Here is a 24,925-nt window from a genome sequence, read left to right as displayed (position 1 = left end):
TTACATTCCCAGCCATCTGAAGGATAAAAGCAGTTCTTTGCTGCGTGTAAATTGTAAGGGATATCAATGCTAATGGACTGTTTACTCAGTGCTTACTGTGTGGCTGTAAATTGTCTCTAATACTGAAATATTGCTAACTAGAGCTTGAAAGTATTGAGCAATATAGGTTGCCATCAGCTTGGGTAAGAAATAAGACAAACTAGCTTCCCGGTGTCTTTCATTTCTGGAGTAAAACCAATTTTAATGGACTTAAGATTCGTAAATTCACAAATGTTTTACTGGAAAAGGGATTGCTATATGCTTAATACGAAGTACATAGTTAGTGATTTTAATTAATCAGCTATATAATAGGCCTAACTAAAACTATTATGAACACAATTTAATGTTTCTACGATTCAGAGAATATTTCAATGTCTTGCAGTTTACAAGGGCCATCCTTGTGATCATTGGTTTTTCTCATATTCTGGTTGTGTAGGAGTGCTAGACAAGAGGATTAATTATAAGATCATACATTTAAAGCTGTAAGATACCTTAGAGGTCATTGAGTCCAGTCTCCAAATTTTTATAGGTGAGGAAAATATGTGAGGCCAAGAGGTTGTGACTTGTCCCAGGTCATCCAGCTAATGTATCCTAGGCATGATTTGATCTTAGACCATACTGACCCCACACCCACCACACTATCCATTGAATCACCTCAAATGCTCAAGTATACTATGAACTGATTTCTGTGAATAAATTCAAAACAAGGGAATGGATTTCACTGGTTTCACTTGTTATAGAGGAATTGAAGAAGTGAAAGGCTAATGTGAGTTAAGTTCATAAACTGCTTCAATGTGGCAAACATATTAATCTTATTGAGAATTAGCTTGTTCTCAAGTCTTGTAAAGATTTACTCTCTAGTCTGTAAAAATGTATAATACTTTCAGCTTCAGTTCGAAAATACATACCCCATTTTATGTCCTAATATACATGATTTGAACATTCACTTTTCTGCTGTCTTTCTTCTTTCTTTAATATCCTTCCCATGACTTAGAATTAACAGAATCTGATTCTGATTTTCCATTCTGTGTTAGTTTAGTGCTAAAGTAGTGATCATTGTATTAATCCAGACCCAGTTTGGCACTATTTTCATACTTAGTTATTTCTTTCCTTCTTCTAGAAGGAAGAAACAAGCCATCGAAGTAGATTGCATTTATATTGCAAAAAATAGATCTAAGTGTCTTAATTAACTGATTTCTTTTTGAAGTATATCATTAATATCTAGCAAGTTAATTGTAAATTTTCCTTCTTTGTATCTTCTTTTACCTTACAACGCATATTTTCCTTTCATTGCTTCCACTTTGGTTTTGCTTGGTTTCCATCCTAATACTTTCAGTTAAAATTTTGTTATATATTTATGTTTTTCTACCACTAGCTAGAGATGATTGCCATGGAGAATCCTGCAGACTTGAAGAAGCAATTATATGTGGAATTTGAAGGCGAACAAGGAGTTGATGAAGGAGGTGTTTCCAAAGAATTTTTTCAACTAGTTGTGGAGGAAATCTTCAACCCAGATATTGGTATGTATTTTGGTAATAATATGTTCATTCTCTTAGATCGTTATTTCTGTACTAGCCTTCTCTCAATTATATTCTCATCCTTTAGAACTGATTATTTGACTTACCTTGAGGGTCAGCATACCTATAATTTGTTTCTGATTCAGAAAAGTGGAGCAAAACTTTGTTGTATTTTACACATTTTATCAGTTAGTTGTAAGCTAGGAACTGGCATAAAATATTTAAATCCTTACTTAAGTGATTTAGGTGACTTATTAATATAGGAATGGTATTATTTACATAAATTGTATTTAAAACCCCATAGGAACCATCCAAATCTGATGAAGTCAAGTTTTATCTTTTCTTCCAGCTCCCTTTTTCTTATAGTAAAAGACAGAGAATATTGCTAGCCTTCTGAGTTGAAATCTAAATTCTTCCAAATGAACAAAATAAGAAAAAAGAAAAAAACTTCCTGGATAGTTCATGATACTTTGCTTTGCTTAATACAGAGTTTTTTTTTTAATAATTACTAAGTTAGCATATGCTAAATTAGTAAATAATATAAAAAGTGTAAAGAAGTCCTTGGATTTCTGATGATGTGTAATACAGAATAAAGTAGGTTATCTCCATTAATTTTGAGGGTTGAGTAGATATATATATAATGTGTCCCAAAAGTTTTTGTGAAGTTTTAAGGTTAAATAGCTTTAAAATAACTTTTAATTACAGTTTAGTGGCTTAAAATTGCACTGAGCCTTCTGGGATACTGTATATGCTGTATTGTATCTTAAGGGAAACTAAAGCACTTTTCTTGTTAATTACTCCATACTAAATTTTGATTTGGTGTGGTTTGGTTTAATGGTTTGGACCAATTAGTCACAAAAGAATCCAGATTTTGAGTTTATGGGGGGAAAACACTGAAGATTCAATTAGAAAAAAAACATATTAAATAACTTATAAAAATCTCATAGTTTCATTGCACTTCTAAGTTTAAAATAAGGTAATTTCACAATCCTTTGATGACAGTAGTATAAGAGTATTATGCTCATTTTACAGATAAGGATATTGAGGCTTAGAAGAAAAGCAGCTTACCCGAGGTCAAATACAGCATTAAAATATCAGATCTGGGATTTGAACCCAGGTCTTCTGACTCCAAAACAATTGTTTTTGCCACTTTACCAACATTATGTACAAGGCATTGTGCTATCTACCTGGGATTTAAAGATGAAACATATCATAGCTTATTCCGTCAAAGAGTTTAGAATCTAACATGAAGATAAGACATATCACACAGATAAAAGTAGGAGCAATGAGTAGAAGATACAGAGGGATGAGTTGAAGGTTTATAGGAAGGAAAACAACTATTAGAACTATGTAAAGCCTTAGAAAGTTATGGAGGATTGTTTAAGGAAAGGCTCTTTGGTCACTGTATGGCTATGTCATAAAGTGGATTCTTGTTCATATATGGAGTATACTAGAAGGGTCTCTAAGACCCCTTCCAACTCCGTGAGTGCCAAGACAGGAAAGAGTATCAAGAACATGTTAGCCAACAGTGTTCAATACTACGTATGTCAAAGTCAAGGAACCAAGAAAAGACTATTTGGATTGGGGCATTTGATTCTGTTGGTAACCCTGCTGTCAGAGTATTTTCAGTATAGTTGTAGTATGGTAACCAGCTTGATGAGTCTTGGAGAAGTGAAGGGGTGGTGGATAAATAAATAGTCAGCAAATATTGACTGTTTTTTTCCAGAAGTTGGACAACGAAGGGAAGGAAAAAGATGGGACTATAGTTTGGGGGTAACAGGGTCAAAGGGAAGGTTTTGTTTTTAAAGGCTAGATGAGATGTAAGCATGTTCCTTGATGTCAGATAGATACTAGTGGAGAGAGTGATTGAAGATCAGTGAGAGAGACAGAATGATCAATGGAACAGGACCCCCACGTAGAGAGGAGGGCATTGTATCCAGGGAGTTTTTGAAAGGATTAACTAGGCAAAGGGGAAGGGCCATTTCATCTACCTCTTGAGGGAATTGAGAAAGGCAGGGTATTAAGGGATCTGTAGACTGCCCTGTTTGATAAAAGATGGGGGTGAAATGGAATTGGTTGCTTAAAGACAAGAGATTGTCTGGAAATAGTAACTGTGGGGAATTGATTAATCATTAAGAGATGATGAATAAAGGATAACCTGTAAGTGAGGATCCACTTAACATCAGATAATATGACTCTGCAGCAAACTCAGTCAGCCTGGTTTTTGGCTTATGTTGATATTTAGCCATAGGACTGTCAGCATAAATCACGTACATTTTAAAAATGCTCTTTCTTGTCTTTGAGGCAACAGCGTTTTGTTTTATATGGTCACTTAGGAAAGATACAACCACAGCACAGAAATTTAAAGTGTGACATTTCCTGTTGTTTTGGTTGCAGTTGACTGATAATGTTTGAAAGACCCTGTTAAGTTAGTAGCCAGTCATTGAACAGTGTCTGCATGGGATCATGCTCTGCATATTTTAGAAATTGTCTATATCATGGCACAAGTTTGCATTTACATTTAGGTGCCAACATAAATGATTTTTTTTCTTAATTTGACTTTTGAAGTATCATGTTAAGTGCCATGAAAATGTTACTGTAGAAGCAGATCTCTTTAATGAAATTCCAGGATATTCCTAAAATTCCAAACAAATTATGCCAAGGATGTGAAAGCCTCCTCTCTTTCCATGCACAAAGATCACACTGCTGGCCAACTATTATTATCCCCATTTTACGGATGAGGAAACTGAGACAACAGAGGTTAGATGATCTGCCCGGGGCCACACAGTCTGAGGCTGGATTTGAACTCAGATTTTCCTAACTACAGGTCCAGTGCTTCATCCCCTCCTCTGCTTAGCTGCCCTGTAAACTTGAGTACATTTATGAGCTTAAATTTAAATACATTTGCCTGTATTTTGTTACAAGACTGAAACTCCCAAATTCTGCTTTATAATCGTGAGGTTTAAAGTAACATTAACTAAAAATTTGTGTTAGAACTATTTAGTGAGATTAAAAAAAACCAGAAAATATTTTAAGTTTTCATCTTTTTCCAGGAATGCATTACTTATCATGTTTGGTCACTGCAGCAGAAGTAGACCTAGAGCTTTTAAAAGATGAAAATGACATCTTTTTTCTTCACTATAAAAAGAATGTTTATAACATGCACGTTTCAGGAAAATCCCCTCTGCTGTCATAGCAAGGTCTACTGCAACTCTTTATTCATACGTGTTTCACTAGCTTCCTAAAATCATATGCTGCTGCTTTTTGAATTACATGCTTGTAACGTATTCTAAAATTTGCCCTTTTGATTTTAAATGCTGATTTTTTTATGTGTAAACATGAATTTTCCTACTTTTGTACAAATTAGTGTGATATTTATATAGATAAATAATACATAGATATATATAGATACATATATATACATAGATATATATACATAGATATATATAATACATAGATATATATAGATAAATAATGCAAGATAAATAATATTTTAAAAATCATTTCTTATAGGTATGTTCACATATGATGAATCTACAAAACTGTTTTGGTTTAATCCATCCTCTTTTGAAACTGAGGGTCAGTTTACCCTGATTGGCATAGTACTGGGTCTGGCTATTTACAATAACTGTATACTGGATGTGCATTTTCCCATGGTTGTCTACAGGAAACTAATGGGGAAAAAAGGAACTTTCCGTGATCTGGCAGACTCTCACCCAGTAAGTGTTTGTTTTTTTTGTTTTTTTACTTTATCCCTTACACTTGATATAAATGTAAGAATTCAGTTGATACTAAAAATCTTTATGTTTAGCATTTCTAAAATGTCTGTTACTTATTTAAATATTAACTACAGTGGTGGTACTGTTAATGTAAACATTGTTTTAACTAGATTGAAGTTCTTTAGAGTAGCTGAAAGAGCTCAGAAGTGATGCTGTCACATAGTGGCAGCAAGAGCAGGTGTGAATTAGCTGGCCTTTCCTTCCTTTCAAATGTGGGCTGTTTTACCAAGCTCTGCCTATTTTGATGTGGCACATCTATTTTCAAGAGAAGTAATTAACTATTTGTTGTGATTTAAAATTCACCAGCAGGTTCATTTGTCAGTTTTTTTTTTCTTAAAATTTTAGGTACTTTATCAGAGTTTAAAAGATTTACTGGAGTATGAGGGAAGCGTGGAAGATGACATGATGATCACTTTCCAAATATCTCAGACAGATCTCTTTGGTAATCCAATGATGTATGATCTAAAGGAAAATGGTGACAAGATTCCCATTACAAATGAAAACAGGAAGGTAATTCATGCCTTGAATCCTTTATTACTCTTCATTTCTGTGCATTGCAGAATATCTGTCATGTATTGTGGATATTTTCAGATCAATATCTAAACACTACATCTAAGTGATCAAATAACCAATCTCATTTAAGTCTTAAAGTCCACTTTTTCTAATCTTTTGAGTAATGCGGGGCAATTTATAATACCATCTTTCAAAGAACTATGAGTTATATAGTAAGCACGTGGTCCAGTTCTTTATGAACAGTGAGCTACTGTTAGTATATTTACAGAAACACTTCAGAACTTTGTATATCTTTGTATGTCCTGAACGTGTGTGTGTGTAAATATATGAGTTACAACGAGCTGTTTATTAGTTCAAGTGGTGAAACTTTGATGATATTGTACTTAGTGCCACATAGCCAAACTTTTCATAGAAACCTATGTATGACAGGATAGCTGCCAGTAGTTTATACTCACTTTTCAGGTGATTCAGGTAGAGAGGTTAAAGTGAAGATAAAGTGATCAAGAGAGATTTGAGAGACTGACCACCAGTCCGGAAGGGCAGAAATAAAGGAGGCCATGCTTGGAAAGACAAACTTTGAAGACATCATAATTTTACCCAGGACTTAGGTCATGTGGTTTTTTTTTGGTTGTTGTTGTTGTTTGGTTTTTTTGTTGTTTTTTGGGGTTTTTTGGGGGGGGGGTTGGAAAGAAAAAACATGTATGGATTAAGATATTTTTGACACGCATTTGCAAACTCAGGCAGTGGTGCCTTACATGGTTATCAGGACTTTTATAGTGCTTTTTTGTTTGTTTTCACACAGCTGACTTCATTTATAGGAGCTTTTAATCAACAAATATTAAGTCCCTACTATGTGTGGGCCACTGTGCTAGACCCTGGAGATGCAAATACAAAGAATACTTTCTGTCAAGGAGTAGTAAGAGAGATGGCAGGTGTAATTACTAATATATGACCCCAATTAAATATAAGGTATTTTGGGAAGGAAAGCATTAGAGTTAGAGAAATCAAGAAAGGTTTCAGGTAGCAGGTGGTGCTTGGCCTATGCGACAGAATCGAAGGAGGGAGTTATTTTAGGTATGGGGGTGCACGGGACAAAGACTTCGAGATGGAGAATCTTGTGAAGGGAACAGAGAAAAGGTCAGTTTGTATGGATTACAGATGCAGGAAGGCAGAATAATGTACAGCGAGACCAAAGGTAGGTAAGGAAGAGGCTGGGTGATGAAGGGCTTTTAAAAGCTAAACTGGAGTTTATATTTTATCCAGGAGGTAATAAGGAGTCACTGGAATTTATTCAGTAATGGGAGTGACATTGTCAGGTAGAGGTGTGGGGGGGGGGAAGAATTTTGGCAGCACTGTGTAGGGTGGACTAGAGTAGTGAGACTTGAGGCAGGCCTGGATACCATTAGAGACTGTTGTCATAATCCTGGTGAGAATGGATAGAGAGAAAGAGTTTGTTAGGAGAGGTGTTGTGAAGCTTTGTTCACTGTGCACTCACATCCACAAAATGATGCCTGTGTAGTTTGTGTTCATGTCTGTCTCTTTATAGAGTAATTGTGTTTATGTGAAGTTTTCTGTAAATCAGATTTCCATTGAAAGAAAGGTGTTCCAAGACAAAAACAGAATAAAATCACAATTCAGCATTCCTTCAATAACATAGAAAATAAATTTGTAACAAAATACCAACATCCAAAATAAGTCACGTGGTAGAAAATCCACAGTTAATTTTGTGTTTTATTCCCATATCCTATGGGCCTTTAGAAGAAATGATGATAAGGAGACAGTGTGGTGCAGTGGGAAGAGCACTGGCTCTGGAATCAGAAGACTTGGGTTCAAATCCTGTCTCTGGTACTTAATGCCTATATGACCTTGGGCAATTCACTTAACTTCCCTGTGCCTCAGTTTCTTCAGATCTAAAGTGAGAGGGTTGGACTAGATGGCCGAAGAGGACTAAAAAAAAAAACACCTAGCTTCCCAGGTATTTTACAGGAAACTAACATGTGACTTTCTGCCTGCTTAGACCCTATGAAAACCCTTTTGTGGAACCCGCTACCCTTTAAAAAAATACTCTTATTTGAAGAAAAGGTAGGGAGAGACATACATAAAAGACCGTGACTTAGCACATTGACAGACGTACAAAGCTGAGGAGGCTTCAGCATTTTGTAAACCAAGACTTCAAATGTTTTAGATTGAGTTAGCTTCCAGATTTGTAAATTGTTTTAATTTCTGCATGTTGAATTTCTATGAGGTGCATCAGTAGCATTTGTCCCATCTTATACAGAGGTATGCTAGAAACATCTGTGAGTTATGAAATAACTTTCATATCTATGAACATTGTATCGAGTTTTAAAAATATTCTTGAACTGATTTTCTTTGGGAAAAAATATACTACCCAAATGTTTTGCCTTTTGTTTTCACTGCCACAATAAATTCCTTTGATTAATGTTTTCCTTCAGGAATTTGTCAGTCTCTATGCTGACTATATTCTCAATAAATCAGTAGAAAAGCAGTTCAAGGCCTTTCGGAGAGGTTTTCATATGGTGACCAATGAGTCTCCCTTGAAGTACTTATTCAGACCAGAGGAAATTGAACTGCTTATCTGTGGAAGCCGGGTAAGAAAGCAGGCACATATTTTTTTTTTTAAAAAGTAAAACTCATTTATTCACTGATTCTTTCCAAAGAAGCCAGTCCAGAAGATGTTAACAGATACTTTTTTGTTTTCAGAATCTAGACTTCCAAGCATTAGAAGAAACCACAGAATATGATGGTGGCTATACCAGGGACTCTCTTATTATTAGGTAAGACACTCTGTCTACAATGGCACTATTTTGTCCACTCAATGGGGGCTGGAGGGTATTTCATGTTTTAGGTCCCTTTATGTATTCTTTAACAGTAAATGACCTAACCTTTAAAATTAGTCATGGAAATTTATTTTTAAAAAACACTCATTTTAAAGTCAGGGCGTCGATTTATTGCATAAATAAATCAAATACATCATGTGCAGGCCAACTATTTTCATATGTGTTAATATTTTTAGTGACACTGCCAACTGAGGATGGAGAAAACTTTGACATTAGCTTTATTCTTATTTCCATGTTGGAAAGATAACAAAACCTGACTTACAGCCATGGTAATCTATGACCTCCAGCGTGGCTAATTTCTAGGACCATGGCCTCAGACCATTTCTGTATCCCTACTGCCCAGTACCGTTAGAAATGATAGGTATAAAGTACAAATTTCAGGGAATGGAATGAGGTAAAAAAAATTGTTAGCTCCCTGTCTCTACTAAATTAGCATTGTTAACATGGATGTGAAGCCATGATTAGATGTCCTAAAGTTATCAACAGTTTTCAGCGTGATCCCCATTCCTGCTTACTCTCTAGGAAAATTTTCCAATCAGCGTCTCTGCTTTTTCACCCACCACGAGAATCTCAAGGAGAAAGTAGCTTCTTAACAGAAAGGATTTGGGAACTTAAAGAGTCTTCATGTTTCCAAGAGACTCCATAAGTTTGGAGGTAGTGGGTTATTTTCATTTTGTTCTTCACTAACAGAACAGTCTACTTTCTTATAAGTAAATGAGTTAATACTGTTTTCATACTCAGTTTAGATTTTGCCTTTATTCAAATATCCAAACTTCTCATAGTCTGCTGGTTAAGTGCTTCCTCTGGGATAGAAACCATCCATTTGAGATTTCATTCGTCCAACGGAAATCGCGCTCTGTGCCCTACTTCCACCAGATGCTGCCAGACAGGGATCTCACTCCTCAGTTGCTTTTTTTAAGTAGGAGTGTACGATAGAATAAGGGGGGCCAGGATGATTCTGAGGGTACCCATTTGCCCATTGGGAGCTCTTCAAACACCAGGAGCAGGTGAGAAACAGTATTGGGGCTAGGGTGCAGAATGCTCCACTGCCATCATAACTAGCATTCAATCTGACCTCCGGTTTAGAGAGACCAGAGAGATCGTTTGGTTCACCTCCTTATTTTAAACTAAGGAGACTGAGATGGAGAGAGGTTAGGTGACTCGGCTTAGGTCACACAGGCAGGATCCAAACCCATGTCTTGTAACTTGAAATCAGTGCTCTTTCTGTTACACACACACACACACACACACACACACACACACACACCCAAAGCAAAAGAGATTTTTCTCCCCTCACATTACTCAAGCATTACCACTGCTTGCATGGATAATGAAAAGTTACTTTGATATGTCATATTCCTCTTGAAACTCGGCCTTTTATTACAGGGACTGAAGTATATCATCATTCACATGATACCCTCCAAATATAACTAATACAAATTTCACAAGTCTGAAACATGTTAAGCTTTCTCCTCAGCCCAATACCAACATCATAAAGGGGATTCTGCTCTATTCACTATTTTCAAACCTTTGTTTTGAGGACATTTTATGCACACAACTTTTTCAAGAATATTTTTACAGTGTGCTGTGTCTGCATCTTGTGTTTATACATTGATACTAACATTTGCGATATCATTGATGTACATCATCGACAGTGATATCAGTTGCAATCCATCTACTCTGTCATCCTGTGCAGGTCCTTCCCAGATTCTCCCTTCAATTCTCCACAGAGGGTATGGGGCATTCTTCTGTATCTCTTGGTATTGGGTAGAATATACAGGAGTTCATCAGTCATCCTTCAGTCTCATCATGTGATCACCATCCCGCCATCCTTCCAATCTCAGTCAAACAAGCTATCTGTATTCACTGCCTTCATTTCTTCTCTCGCTCCTCAACCTTTGGCATTCTGACTTCTAACTTCATCACTTAACTCAAACTGATCTCTCTGAGGTTACCAGCAAGCTTTTGATTCCAAATCTGATGGTCTTCTCTCTGTCTTCCTTCTCTCCCCATTCCATGTCTTTCATTTCACACTGTTGACCATCCTCTCTTCTTTGATAATCACTCCTTTCCGGGTTTTCCTGACATTGCCCTATGCTGGTTTGCATCCAGCCTATCTGACTGATACTTCTTCTTTTCTGGTTCCTCATATCTCTGACCCTAAATATGATTGTGCTCCAAGATTCTGTCCTCTCTTTTCCCTTCTCCCTGCTTTCTCTTTCCTCTCCTTCCTCTTTCCTTTCCCTCCCTACTGCCCTCATCTCTCTGTCTCCCCCCTCACTCCCTCTCCCTTCACCCCACTTCACCTCATACCTTCCTCTGTGTTTAACTTTCATCTCTATGGAGACAATTTACAGATCTGTTTATACAGCCCCAGTCTCTTGTCTTATCTTGAGTCTCACATCAAGAGTTGCCTATTAGATATTCAAAAGAGGGAGTCTTAGAGACATCTCAAGCACAGGATGTACACAGCTGACCTTTTCCCCCACCCACACTTTCAGACTTCCCCATTTCTCTTGAAGACACCATTCTCCTTCAGTCTCATAAGCTTGGCATTATCCTCAAATTCACATTCTCCCTTACCCAGTATATCTAGTCATTTTCCAGATCTTGCTGTTTTCTCCTCCACAACTTCTCTTGCATATTTCTTTCTCTCTGTTCACATAACTATATACCTCAGTTCAAGTCCTTATTATCTCTCACCTGCATTATCACCACAGCTTCCTTATTGTCCTCCCTACCTTAATTTTCACCACTGTAGTCCACCTTACACTCTGCTGCCCAAGTAATTTTCTTTAAATACAGATCTTACCATGTTACTCCTACAGGATAAAATAGAAACTCCGCCTTCATCTCCATGTCTTTGAATTGGCCAGCCTCGATGCTCAAGAACTTAAACACACACACACACACACACACACACACACACACACACACACACAGGTATATATTTGTGTTTAGTCACTTTATATTTGTGCCTCATGGGTCATAGCTATACAACTTCACCAGAGGAATATTGATGTTAACAAGATAGACTTTTGTTTCAAAGAGAAGGTTTGGGTCTGTCTAAGCACAGCAGATTTTCAAAGGGAATCCAGTGTTATTTTCCTGTTCAATTTTTGATCCAGTTCATTTTTCATATGCAGTTTCTGTTCAATTTATGTTATACTTGTTCAAGTTTTACTGATGGAGCCATCCATCTGTGGATTATTCATCTGAGTACATAGCATAGTCTGAATGATAGACTTTATCTGTCTTGGTTTTTTTCCTTTTGAATACCTTAGCTGAATCCTTTTGAGTGGTTATAGTCTCATTTAGAAAGTTATTCAGTATTCTGAGGCTTAATACAGTCAGCACATTGTCAGCTACATATAGGAATATCTGGAGGCGTTCACTTATTAAACATGCCTCATTTTATCTGAACTCTGTATTGAACATATTCGATGGTGGTGGCTAGCTCCTTTGACAAGTATATATTTTCCTGTGTTGTGTCTCTCATCATGAACATAATCAGATGAGGGTTATAGAACACAAACATCTGTTATATCTTTCGAGGAATCTCGTGATTTTACATAGACATGTGAGACAATTTGTTATATAAAGGCCTTTGAGGTGGTATTTGGGTATAGTACAGCTTCTATACCAATGCAAAGGCTTCTAAAACATATAGTCAATAAACAAAGCATTTCTTGCATTCTCTATACTTTTCTTTCCATATGTGCTGCTATAAGATTTACTTTGTGAATAAAAATTTTGTAGAAATTGTTATGGCTTGTGTAGTGTTTAATGTTTTATCACCTTTTATTTGGTAACAGGATGGTCTGAAATTTTGTTCACTCTTCCCTATTCAGAATTGATTCATCAGTGCCTTCACAATTGTCATCCCCAGCTTTGGATTTTGCTGTGTCTAGTTGGTCTAGTCCAGCTGATAATCCCTTTTTGTTTTCTTTAATATTACTTCAGCTTCCTCTTCCAGCCCCCAAGATTGTGGTGTTCAAACATAAATGTGGTGCATACACTGTCATTATTAAAAAAGAGAATCTGTTATAAAAATTTTGACAGATCTTTTCAGTTTTTTTGTCTATTTGCCATTCTCCATGTTGCCTCATCCTTAAATACCCTCAGAATGATTTTGCTTATGCCTAGAAATCATCTCATAAATTTGCTGTTATATAATTGTTTTATGAGGCAATACTGCTTATAACCTATTACTATCTACTGTGAGATTTTATATTTGAGTTTGTTCTAAACTAGCATGGCTCATGACTGCCATATCTCTTGACAGGTAAATCATGCTTGATATAGTGTTTTTTATGCAATAGACTTTTTATAGAAAATTCATATAATACTAAGTTCATAAGTGTAATCCTATAGCCAGTGACACAGTTTTTAAATAGAATTTACCATTACATTTTCTCCCCTACGTAGAGAGTTCTGGGAAATCGTCCATTCGTTTACAGATGAGCAGAAAAGACTCTTCTTGCAGTTTACAACAGGTACAGACAGAGCACCTGTGGGAGGACTAGGAAAATTAAAGATGATTATAGCCAAAAATGGTCCAGACACAGAAAGGTAATTATGGAATTCATGAATATATAGTACAGTTTATCATGTTCCCCGAATGTACCTTATTCAAGCATAAACATGATACTCTGAACAGTTTTACAATGATATTCAAGGATTTGTTTGAACCAGTTTTGATTTTGGTTCAGTTTAAGTATTTTCAAAAAATATTTTGAAGTTACAATTTGTATTGGTTTATAAGAAGTGTATAACTTCATTATTACTATTCATTAAAAATTTGGTCTACCTTTCAACTCAATAAAATATTAACTTTTTGTATCAGCAAATTATTGTGGTTCATTCACTTTTTTAAAAAAATTCACAGATTGCTTCTGTTCAAGTCACTGGTTAGGTAGTAATTCTTTCAGAAGTAGTTAAACACAGGGATAGTAGTTTGGCCATTTGCTGTTACATCTTGAGTTTCTAATAGGGAAATGGAATTACCATATTCCCGTTTATGTCTTATTTTCCCTAAGTAGCATTTCTTCCCAGATATAGATTAGTATGTTTAATTTAAAATTATATGTAGCATTAAATAATTTACAGGTAGTTGAAAAGAAAAAGCTCTTTGGACCTTGACTATTTTTAGGCCAGAGGATCGATCTCATGTTTATAATTTAAATCCAAGAGCAGAAATTCATTGTTATCTTTTGAATTTAGTGTGAATTATTAATGGTGAACCAACTTGGTGGAATATTTATTTTTCACAGGTCATAACTTGTGTATACTATATTTTCCCATGACTTAATACTTCTCCATTTTTTTCTTTTTCTTCTCATTTAGGTTGCCTACATCTCACACTTGCTTTAATGTCCTTTTGCTTCCGGAATACTCCAGCAAAGAAAAACTTAAGGAAAGATTGTTGAAGGCCATCACATATGCCAAAGGATTTGGCATGCTGTAAAAAAATAAATTAATAAATATAACAAAAGGGATAAAAATTGGTGGTGATGATGTCCCTATACAAAAAAGGCCATAAGATAGTGAGCTACAGTAGTCACCCGTGTTTGTGCCTCCCTTCTTTAATGGGGACATTAGGGCTGGAACAGCAGATTTCAGCTGCTTGTATGAACAAATTCTTTATTTTTTTCTTTTCACGTGAAAGTGTTACATATTCTTTCACTTGTATGTACAGAGAGGTTTTCCTGAATATTTATTTTAAGGGTTAAATCACTTTTGCTTGTGTTTATTACTGCTTGAAGTTGAGCCTTTTTGAGTATTTAAAGAAAAATACCAACAAAACTGTACTTTCCCAAGGAAAATATTGCCATCATTTGTAGCCCATGTAACCTTCAAGTATGTGCTATTTTTTTGTCCCTGTATCTACTCAAATCAGGAACTGTACTTTTTTGAACAGTTTGCTTTTAAAACTTGAAGTCCTGGAAACAGTGTGATGCAATTACTGCTGTTCTAGCCCCCAAAGAGTTTTCTGTGCAAAATTTTGAGAATCAATAAAGATGGAAGGGAGAACTTGGAATGTTTTAACTGCAGCCCTGAGAACTTTACTTTAGTCACAGCACAACAAATTAAAAAACAAAACAAAACTCATGCCACTGTATGTTGTCTTCACGTGTCTTGCAATATACTGTTTCAGTAGCCAATCCTGTTTGTTTGTATATGAAAGGGTATAGATTTTAGGTTGTGTTTTTTTGTTTTGTTTTTTGTTTTTGACATTTACTGGGGAAAAGTGCATATTCAGCCAAATGGTAGTGAGCCAAGTGTGTATTGCAAGAAAGATAGGAAATTTGTTATATTATAGACAAAGCATGTGGAAGTGCACTTAAAATTAAGTTTTATTAATTGCCTATTACATTGATTTTAAAATTGACAATCCAAAGTCTTCCCTACATGATGTCAACATCCTATTTAATGAACTGTTGCTCCTTTATCAAGGCACATGATCAGTGTTGCGACATAATCAGAAAAGATGGCTACTGTTCCTTGTTTTATCGAATCTAACAATAAGCAAACCTGGAAATGAATGAAACTATTGATCTTAAGACCTGTTTCTATTGTATGTCCCCAGCTATTCAATATTATTTTAAAAAGTAAATGCTAAAATTACTTTATGTATTACAGAAAATAAACAATAGGTTTTCAATTTAAATGACAGTTCAGAAGTAGTTTTCCCCTTTCCTAGTCTTCTGTGTCTGTAATGTTAATTTCTCCTGTTGCAATATACAATAAAGGGATTGTGTATTTTTAACTAAGGGGACATAATTGGTAAATCTTTTTACTACAAGCTATAGCTGTTGTGCAGAGCTGAGCTTGTGCCTTGACAATTGTTTTAACTGACTTCTACAGGTCAAATCAGCTTGATGATTTGTGTAAAATTGGCAGGAAAAGGACAAGTCTTGAAATCATTGGAGGGGGGAAAAGATGTCTTTCAGGATTATTTTAATAAATTCTTTCTAGTAATAGAAACAGAACTGTTATGTAACTATAATGCCGAATAAAACAGTGACCTTTTTCACCATGACCTAGTGGAAAAATAAGACAGTGATTTCCTTAATTCGATAAGTTAAATTGGGTGTAATTTGTGCTTACTTGTTTTAGAATGTTGTTAAGATGTATATACTACATGACAGAGAACACTTAAGAGTATACATTTTTCTAAAGGACTTACCTATCCATTTTGGGTTTGGTTTGGTTTTTATTTTCCTACACGGTAAAAGTGAGTGCAAAGGAAACCCCAAGTGCCAATGGGCATTTTATATAATAAATGGGTGAAGCAACTTGAAGCTGTTCAGTTATTCTCTTAAATTCCATTATCACTCCACTACTGAAATCCTGCCATTTTAATCATATTTTTCTCAGACGAGTTTTTGATTTATGAATCTAGCAGATTTAAAGCACTAGGTGTACTATTTTAAAATATTAGGAATTTAAAAGAAAATCTACATTAAGGAAGGCTAATTTAAGAAAGAAAAATGGCTCTGCCAACCATTCTCTTTCAGGAGTTTATTTTCTTGTGTGCTGCAACTTCTTTTCGCATGCCTGTGATTTTTCATTGCTGGTTAATACTAAAAGATAGATAGGGCAGGTAGGAATGGAATAAAATTCAAAACAGTTATTTGCTCTCTGTATAATAGCTTTTGGTTTTGTGATTTAATTGGGACTGTATTTCTCTGAATTTTAGCCTGTGTTTCTCAACATACCATCAAAAAAATGGCTGGCAGTACTCTCTCCTTAAAAACTGAACTTCTTATTTTAAATTTAGTTTTCCTCAAAAGTAATTTTTGTATCTCAATCTGAAAAACTAGGTTGTGGCATCAATGAAGTACAGGAAAAGGATACTTTCATTAAAAACCCACTTCCCAGAACGGACCCATTTTTCCTAATTATAACACTAACAGAAAGAATTGGCCTTTTAAATGGGATAAGAATAACCAAAAAAAGCCCAAGTCCAATTTTAGCTTATTTTCCAGAGTTTATAACTGTAAAGTCACCAGTTAACCCGCTTGTAAAAAAATTTTCCATATAGAATTTAGATTTTCCCATTTTGAGGGGATATTGCTTATTATTTTTGCCCTCTTGGTAGTAACAAAATTACCTTTTGCTTAAAATATTAATTTCTGATTAGATCATCAGTGTTTTATGACTGTGACTTTTTAAAGTGGCATAGTATCATACAGTCAGCTTAGGAAAGAGGGCTTTTGTTCCAATGTAATTATCAATTTTTATTTTCTGGAAAAGTGGTTTGCTTCTTGTAAGACTATATTTGGGCCTCTTAAACTTTAGTTGTAATTTCTGGAGTTTCGTTAATTAGCTGCCTTTCCTTGGGCAATTCATTTAGCTCCTCTTGGCTTCAGTTCCCTCGTGTAAATTGAGGTCAACGTTGGACAACCATTTTAGAGGTTCTTTTCACTTATACAATTCTGTGGTTTTTTGTGGGGGATTTTGAGAGACAGATTTAGAGCTGCTAATTGCACAGATAATGCAAGATGCATTACTTGTCCATCTATGAGAATGGGTTTTAAATATATCCAGACTATGCCATAATGACATTTTTATCACCCTTTAGTAAAAACAATGAATCAACTTTAAATAAAAAAGGTTAATGTTTTATTTTTATTATGCTATTTGCTCAATAGTATAATTTGTCTTATGGTCATATTAGCTCCAAAGAAGGTGAGAATACCTATACCTATAAAGGCCTTCCATATAAACTGTAGCAACTTAACATACAACAAAATGCTTTTTTCCCCTTTATAACCAGCTTGGAAATTTTTATGTCGTAGGGATAGTTTTTCACTTACCTCCTACCTCCATCCTCCATGGCAAAGGGCTATATTATAATTGACAGGTATACATTATATTCTTCCCTTATATGAAGCATTCCTTAGCTTTCATGGACTGTGATAATACTTTCATCAGTTACAAACAAGTATGGCACAAAACGATCTGGTACTGAAACACTCAAAAAGGTTTATGTTGTATTGAACTGCACTTTAATAATATTTATACGCTACAAAAATTTTTTTCACAAAGATTCTACTAATATTTAATAAATTTAAAGATCTAAGGCCGGGCATGGAATGCAAAGACAGACAATGTTTCTTTGCAGTCATTTCATTTAAATGAGGGATTTTTTTTTTATCTAGAAGTTGATACTTGGTCAATTGAAGGAGGAAAAAAACAGAATAAAATGGCAGAATCTGCAATATGTTTTTAATTCTAAATTTTGTCTGAAGGGCTTGGATGGTATATCACCTCCATTTTCTTTATGCCCTTGGTAAGGCTAGATCAGAGATGCCTTAGGAAATCATTTGATTCACACTTAGCTTGTCATAAGAAATCATCCCTTAAGGAATTCACTGTCTCCACCTGCTGAAAGAGAATTTTAGGGCTGGTAAAAAGTAATCAGTTAACATAAAGTGTGTCCAGTATCCCAACTAAATGCAACCTATATATGGAGCTGTTGATACATAAAACATTATCTATTAAGCCTCTACTATGTGCACAGAACTGTGCTGGAGGAGATCCAAGTTTAAGAAACCTGCCTTTTAAGAGCTCAGAGTCTAGTAGGGGAATAAAACACCAAGGTTAGTAGCTACAATACACGGTATGATCTAATTAGCACCTTGGAAAGTTGTTTTCAAACCAGAGAGTCTGGAAAGGCTTTCAAGAAGAGATTGTATCTGAGTTGAAATTTAAAGAGCAGGTAGGAATTTAATAGGCAAAGAGAGAAGAAGATGATTCTAGGTCTGGGGAACAGCCCAAGAAAAGCCTTGTTGATGAGAGTGTGGAGTGTGATGAAGGGCCCCGGAGTTGGCCAGCGTAGCTCAAGTGGAGTTCATGTAGAAGTGCACTAGCATGCACTGGGTTGAGGGGGGGCGGGACCAGGAATGCTAGGGAAATTCAAACATTACTCAAAGTTCAATAGGGAACCACTGAGATTTTTTAATTAAAAAAAAAAAACACAATGATCAGATCTATGCCTAAGAACATTCTCACAGCGGTATGAGGGTTAGGTTGGAGGAAAGGCAAGAGGGGAAGTTTAGGTGCAAAAGCTCTGGAATTGAAGTTTGAAGGTGCCCTGGGTATGAATTCCAACTCTGTTTCTAGCTGTGTGACCTTAGACAAGGCCTTTGATTTCTTAGAGGTTCAGTTTCTGTATCTATAAATGGGGATGATGATAATTTCATTAGCTATCTCACAAGGTTGTTAAGGAGGATCAAATGAAATAGGTACATCCTGAAGTACTGTAAACAAGTCAGCTATTAATAATAATTAAAAGACCTAGAGTAGATAACACAGTGAGGTCTGGCCAGTTCTGTTTTATGTTGAAACTGGGGAGGGAAATTCTCATTTTAAGCAAAAAGAAATGGCCCCGTAATACGAATGAACACTATCCAGTTGATGTTGATGCTTATTAAGTACATTCTCTAAGAGTCATAAAACAAAAAGAAAAAAATATAACCAAGAAGGCTTAAATCTTTTTGAGCTTCTCTACACCCCCTATTTGATTCTTTGGAGAAGGGCATGTGATATATTAAGAAACTCGATGACATGTTTTTGACTCTTCCTGACTCTTACATGCTCAGCTCTGTAGCGTGGTCCCGTGGGTTGGTCCAGTCTTCAGAGTTGCTTACCAATCTAGAGATGTTGTCATACTGATTTTCTTATAGGTTCCGTTACTAATACTTACAAACTTGTATCTTGGATGGATTTTGACATTATAGCAAGGATTTCAAAAATCATTAGGAAAAACCCAAAGGGCAATAGTGGGCATGTGCAGGCTACATTACAAAAATCTGTTGAAGAGGGACGGTCATTTGAGAAAAGTATGAGTGAAAAAGAAGATGAGCTCTCTTATGGTAAGATTAAGAAATACCTCATAGCCTAATCCATTGTTATCCTTGTGATGTCAAGTGAAAGCAAGGAAGGCTGCTGGCATTGGGCAAGATCCTTCCCCTGCTCCCCACTATGGCCCCCTTATGGGAGGACAAGGATAAGACCCACACAGGCTGGGTAGGCATGGCTAGACTGCAATCTGCATCATATAAAAGAATAGCCACACTGATGATAACAAATACATTTCAATATGAGGTACAGATTGTTCATGTGTTTTTTGCTTTTAGTGTAAGTTATCCCTTCACCCCAGCATTATTTTCATAGAACCAGCCCTGAAAACAGCTTGGTGTCCACAGTGCAAGATGATATCTGAAACTCATCCACTCTCAGTAGTGAAACTAGAGAAGGACTTTATCATATTGGATGCATCTACTGGATTTTCCTCTTTTGGGGAAGCTAGAATTGAATTATGATCTGATGTGTTTATATGTGTGTGTGTGTCTATTAGCATTTTAAGGTTTACAAAGCACTCAAGTATTTCATGTAATCTTCACACCAACCCTGGGAATAGATGCCAATATCCCCATTTTGTAGGTGAAGAAACTGAAGCAAACAGCTTAACTCATTACCCAGGCTCACACAGCTAGTAGCTATCTGAGGCACTGTGACTCTTCTGTGTTTATGTGTAAGATTTTCATGACCACTAACTTTTTTGGTCAATTTAAGATCTGGAATTTATTTCTTTGCCTCACAATTTAATGTGGGGGCATGTGCATTGACAGTGACAAAGCACCGTGTAAATAAATGCTGGTTTCTATAGGGGCAAATTCCTTACTCATCTGGATCACACTCTCCTGTATTGAAAACTCAGTTTAATTCTATGCCAGTGTGAAGTAATGCTGTTTTCTTCCCTGAATGGCTTATGGTCTCTGCATAGCCCCAAATCATCCTCTTCCTATCCTGCCATATACAGAAGCCTGGACAGCTCTTGAGTTGTTCCTGGAACCCCCAACCAAACTCTCAGACCCACATTATGGTGAACTGGACTGCCCTATAACCGACTTTGTTTTTCAAGATTGCTCTAGGAAGGGCTGAAAGCAGCTTGGCACAATCAAAAAATGTATTAGGTTTAGAGACAGAGAGGACCTGAATTCAAAATCCAGCTCTCTCATATAGTAGCTGAGTGACCTTGGTCAAGTCACAACCTATTTGGGCCAGTTTCTCATTGGAAGTCATTCCCATGAGATGCTTGGACTAGAAGACCTTGCAGATCCCTTTATATTTCTGTGAACCTATGAATAATGTGGAATAGGGTAGAACTGTGCATACTTTGCTACTTTAAGGCCTGGGCATAACTTTGAGGAAAGAAAGAAGGTTAATTACAGCATATGGAATATGACATCCTTATTTTGGACCTATTTTAGGGATATACCTAAAATTATGAGATAGTAATTGACATGCAAAATTGAGGGAAGGGGTTCACAAGAGCTCTGATAAAAATCCAATAAGCAAGTAGGTCAACAAAAGTAAGAGGGACCTCTTTGTAAGCTGCCTTGCATCTTAAGCATATATGATTTTGGTGACCACAATACATCACAGTTTATGCTGTACCAATCTGCTGGTTGAAATGGGGCTATATTTAGCCTGGTAAAGACCAGGGGCTGGAAAATGAGAGGATCTGAGGGCACAACAGCAATTAAAAGTGTTCCATGGTATACGGTAATTGAGTTGAAGTTATATAAAAGTGGGTTTCAGATTAATAGAAGAAACATGCTAACAATTAGTGCTGCCTGAAGGTGTAATGGGTTGCCACATTACTTGATGTGTTTGTGTAGGAAAGGAATTCATGCTTGGATTAAACTCCCCACGTATCTTCATATTTTGATAATTTATGATTTCAAAACAGTTTCCATGCTCTTGGTATTATTTTCCTACTGGCAGCATATAATCTCACTTCATAGGATGTTGACCTTCCCCAACATATATCTGTTACATCCTAAACCGCCTTCGAAAGGCACAGAAGTCAATGAGATAAGTTGGAGAGAATTCATTTTTGAGTGCTGCCTATTTCCTGATACATGCTGAAAAGGCAGCCCTGCTGTCTGAGTGATGTTATATCAGAATTTTCCTATATAAATCATCCTTTGTGATTTATGAGTTTTATCATTAGTGAATGGAAAATGAGAGCAACGCAGTGGAGTGAACTTGCAAGAATTCAGAAATTAATCTCTTACCAAACTTTCATACTGACTGAAGCTAAGAGACTGGACAACCATCTGCCTCGTTTATCCAACATCAAATGACCTAGTCTACATAAGTCTTTTCCAACTATCTGGAGCTAAACATACCAGGGACTGAAACTTTTTATGGAAATATTTCTAAAATGTATATATCATAAAATTTCCCTGCCTCAATAGACAGTACACTAATACCTCGATTACTGAAGATATGTTCTGACAATGCACATTTTTTTGTCAGAAACTTCACTATTAGAAATAGTACAACAAAGTGCTTACTGTGTGCCAGGCACTATAAGTGCTTGGTATACAAATACTAGTAGAAAGAAAAGCCCTGCCCGCAAGGAACTTAAATTTAAAGGGAGAGAATCATCTGAAAAAAGGAAGCTGTGCAGGGGAAGAGAAAAGGGTACCGGTTGTGAGGGGTGGTAGACGTTAAGAGTGCAACCTAGGCACCTTCCTTAAATGGAAATTCTGGGAGGAGCCATCCAATCACAGGGCTAGGCACAGGAGTGGATGATATGTTGAGTATATGAATTCCAGAGCTGAAGTGAGGCTCTGGGATGATGCACAGGAGGCACCATAGCAACATATTTCAGAATGTCACACAATTCGAATGTGTGCAGGAGCCAGCTTATAATGAAGAACGAATTGTTAAATCTTCAGAATGAGCATTTACATGTCAGAAAGGGGCAAATGCTACAAATCAGGGCTTGATTCATTCTTTTGTTGATTCCCTACAACGTGATAGAGAAAACTGCTAATAGTGCAGATTAGGCAAGAATTTTTTTCCTCCTCCTGGAGAGCTAGTTGTTAAATATTTACCATCACACCATTAGTTATGCTACAAAAATTAACATGACAGATTAAAAAAACAACCTACATCTGGGAATCTGAGTAGAGGAAGGGGAAGAATTAAAGTTAGGGAATAAAGGAAGGAATCCAATCTGTGTTCCAGCGTTAAAGAGAAGATCCTGCTGGTTTCCTCTGCTGCTCCCTGCTCCCCTACTCTTATCCCCTTCAACTCAATTTAATTTCCCCTTAATGATCTATTCAATCCTTCTACTGTGCTCCCTGAAATGCCTATTCCATAATAAACTTTCATTAAATCTTTTTCTTTCTCACTCCTTTCACCACCTGGCACACACTAAGACCTGGCTCCTTCCTGACAACAATGAATCCCTCACCACTGTTTCTAGTACCCATCCATCGTGGGGGAATCAGAATACTTTGTCTCCCTTTTTGGCTTCTAGATTTTCCCTTTATCATCATCATCATTCAGCAACTTCTCCTTTGAGGAGATCTATTGACCCCTCATTATATTCTCCTTCCTCAATGGGTTCATTATCTGACTCACAATTTAACCCCAACTCCTGCCCTCATAATAAGAGATTTAAACATAGATATTTACCCTACCTCAAAATACTCTAACCTCTCTGTCCTCGACCCCCATGACCATCTCTCCATCCCTACCTCAGCTAGACTCAGATGGTCAACCCCTTGATTTTCTCCAAGTATCCCGCGTCCATTGATGAACTCCAAAATTTCATCCATCATGATCTTTTATCATTCCATCTTCACCTATGCTTATGACCCCCTAAACCCTGTTTTTCCTCTTTATGATCTCCACTTCTCATATCTTTCATGTGCAACCTGTATTCCATCCTCTCCTGACTTCTTTAGCAGATTGCTCTCCTCATTGACACTCTCCAGTCTTTAATCTCTCCCTGTCTAATGGATTCTTCCATAGTACCTACAAAAATGCCTGTCTCTCTTCCCTTTAAAAAAAAAAAGCCCTCCCTTAATCCTACCATCCCTGCTAGCATTTTTTATCTTTCTTACTCTCAGGAAATTTCTTTGAGAAAGTACCTCCATTTCCTTTCCTTTCACTCCCTTCTAAACGCTCTTCAACCTGGCTTCCAATTTCATTATTCAACCAAAACAGTTTTCTGCAAAGTTATCATTCACTTCAATTGCAAAATCTAATGGGCTTTTCTCAATCCTCATTCTTCTTGACCTTTGCTTCTTTTCACAGTGGAGCATTCTCTTTTACTCAATATTCATGCCTCTAGGTTATCGTGTTGTGGCTCTCTCCTGGTTCACTTCCTACCTGTGACAGCTCTGCAATTTACCCTTTGCTGGATCTTAATCCAGCTCATATCCACTAACTGTAGGTGTACCTCAAGGTTCTGCCCTGTTTCCTCTTCTGCCTCTCTGCCATGTTGCTTGGCAATCTCATCGGTTCTCATAGATTCAGATATCATTTCTATGCTGGTGATTCCCACATCTATATAACCAGCCCAAATCTCCTGAGCTCTATTCTCACATCATGAACTGACTTTTGGACATCTCAAATTGGATGTTCCATGAGCATCGCAAACTCAACACATCCAAAGCAGAACTCATTTCCCCCCAAACCCTCCAGTCTTCCCAACTTTCCTATTACTAAAGTACCACCATTCTCCTGGTTATTCTGACCAGTAACAATGGTGGCATCTTTAACTCCTCACTTGCACACAGTACACATATCCAGTCTGTTACCAAGTCTTGTCATCTTTACCGTCACATGTATCAGAAAACTTCCCCTTTTCTCAATACACATAGCTACCATCCTGGACTATTGCAATAGTCTTATGATTGGTTTCTGCTATCTTCTGATATCAGGTGTCTTCCCCACTCCAGTCCATCCTCTACTCAGCTGTCAAAATGATTTTCTTAAAGCCCAGATCTAACCACAATATTCCCCCTACTCTATAAACTCCAGTGACTCCCTGTTACTTCCAGTATCAAATATAGCAGATTCTGTCATTTAAAGTATTTCACAATCTATCCCACTTCCTACCTTTCCAGTCTTCTTACATTCCACAATTCTACAATGGCTTGCTGCTCCTCTCACACAATACTCCGTCTCTTGATTACATGCTTTTTCACTGGCTTTCCCCCATTCTGGTAATGTTCCCCCTCTTCACTTCTGTCATCTGGGTGTCCTTGGCTTCAAGACTCAAACCAAATCCTTCTTTAGAAGTCTTTTCTCAGTATTCTCCCGCTCTCCCCTCGCTAGTGCCTTTCCTCTGAGATTACTTTCCATGTACCCTGTATACATCTTGTTGCATAGTCATTGC

General features: G+C 36.6%; 1 protein-coding gene across 6 annotated transcripts in view; it reads left to right on the top strand.

Moving 5' to 3' along the window:
- Positions 1-15,748, top strand: part of UBE3A (ubiquitin protein ligase E3A) — a 107,561-nt gene extending 91,813 nt beyond the window's left edge. For all 6 annotated transcript variants that reach the window (XM_036743062.1, XM_036743059.1, XM_036743060.1 and 3 more), the window contains 7 exons: positions 1,415-1,559; positions 5,070-5,275; positions 5,681-5,845; positions 8,302-8,457; positions 8,570-8,643; positions 13,135-13,278; positions 14,053-15,748. In XM_036743062.1, coding sequence (XP_036598957.1) covers positions 1,415-1,559; positions 5,070-5,275; positions 5,681-5,845; positions 8,302-8,457; positions 8,570-8,643; positions 13,135-13,278; positions 14,053-14,173 — 1,011 coding nt within the window. In that variant the 3' untranslated portion in view covers positions 14,174-15,748. The remainder of the gene's footprint in view (positions 1-1,414; positions 1,560-5,069; positions 5,276-5,680; positions 5,846-8,301; positions 8,458-8,569; positions 8,644-13,134; positions 13,279-14,052) is intronic.
- Positions 15,749-24,925: the final 9,177 nt, after the last annotated feature.

Source organism: Trichosurus vulpecula, chromosome 2, assembly GCF_011100635.1.
Source record: "Trichosurus vulpecula isolate mTriVul1 chromosome 2, mTriVul1.pri, whole genome shotgun sequence".
In the NCBI taxonomy this organism is placed as follows: Eukaryota; Metazoa; Chordata; class Mammalia; order Diprotodontia; family Phalangeridae; genus Trichosurus; species Trichosurus vulpecula.
The sequence above is the reverse complement of the archived record's forward strand: the minus strand, read 5'-3'. Positions and strand labels throughout refer to the sequence as shown.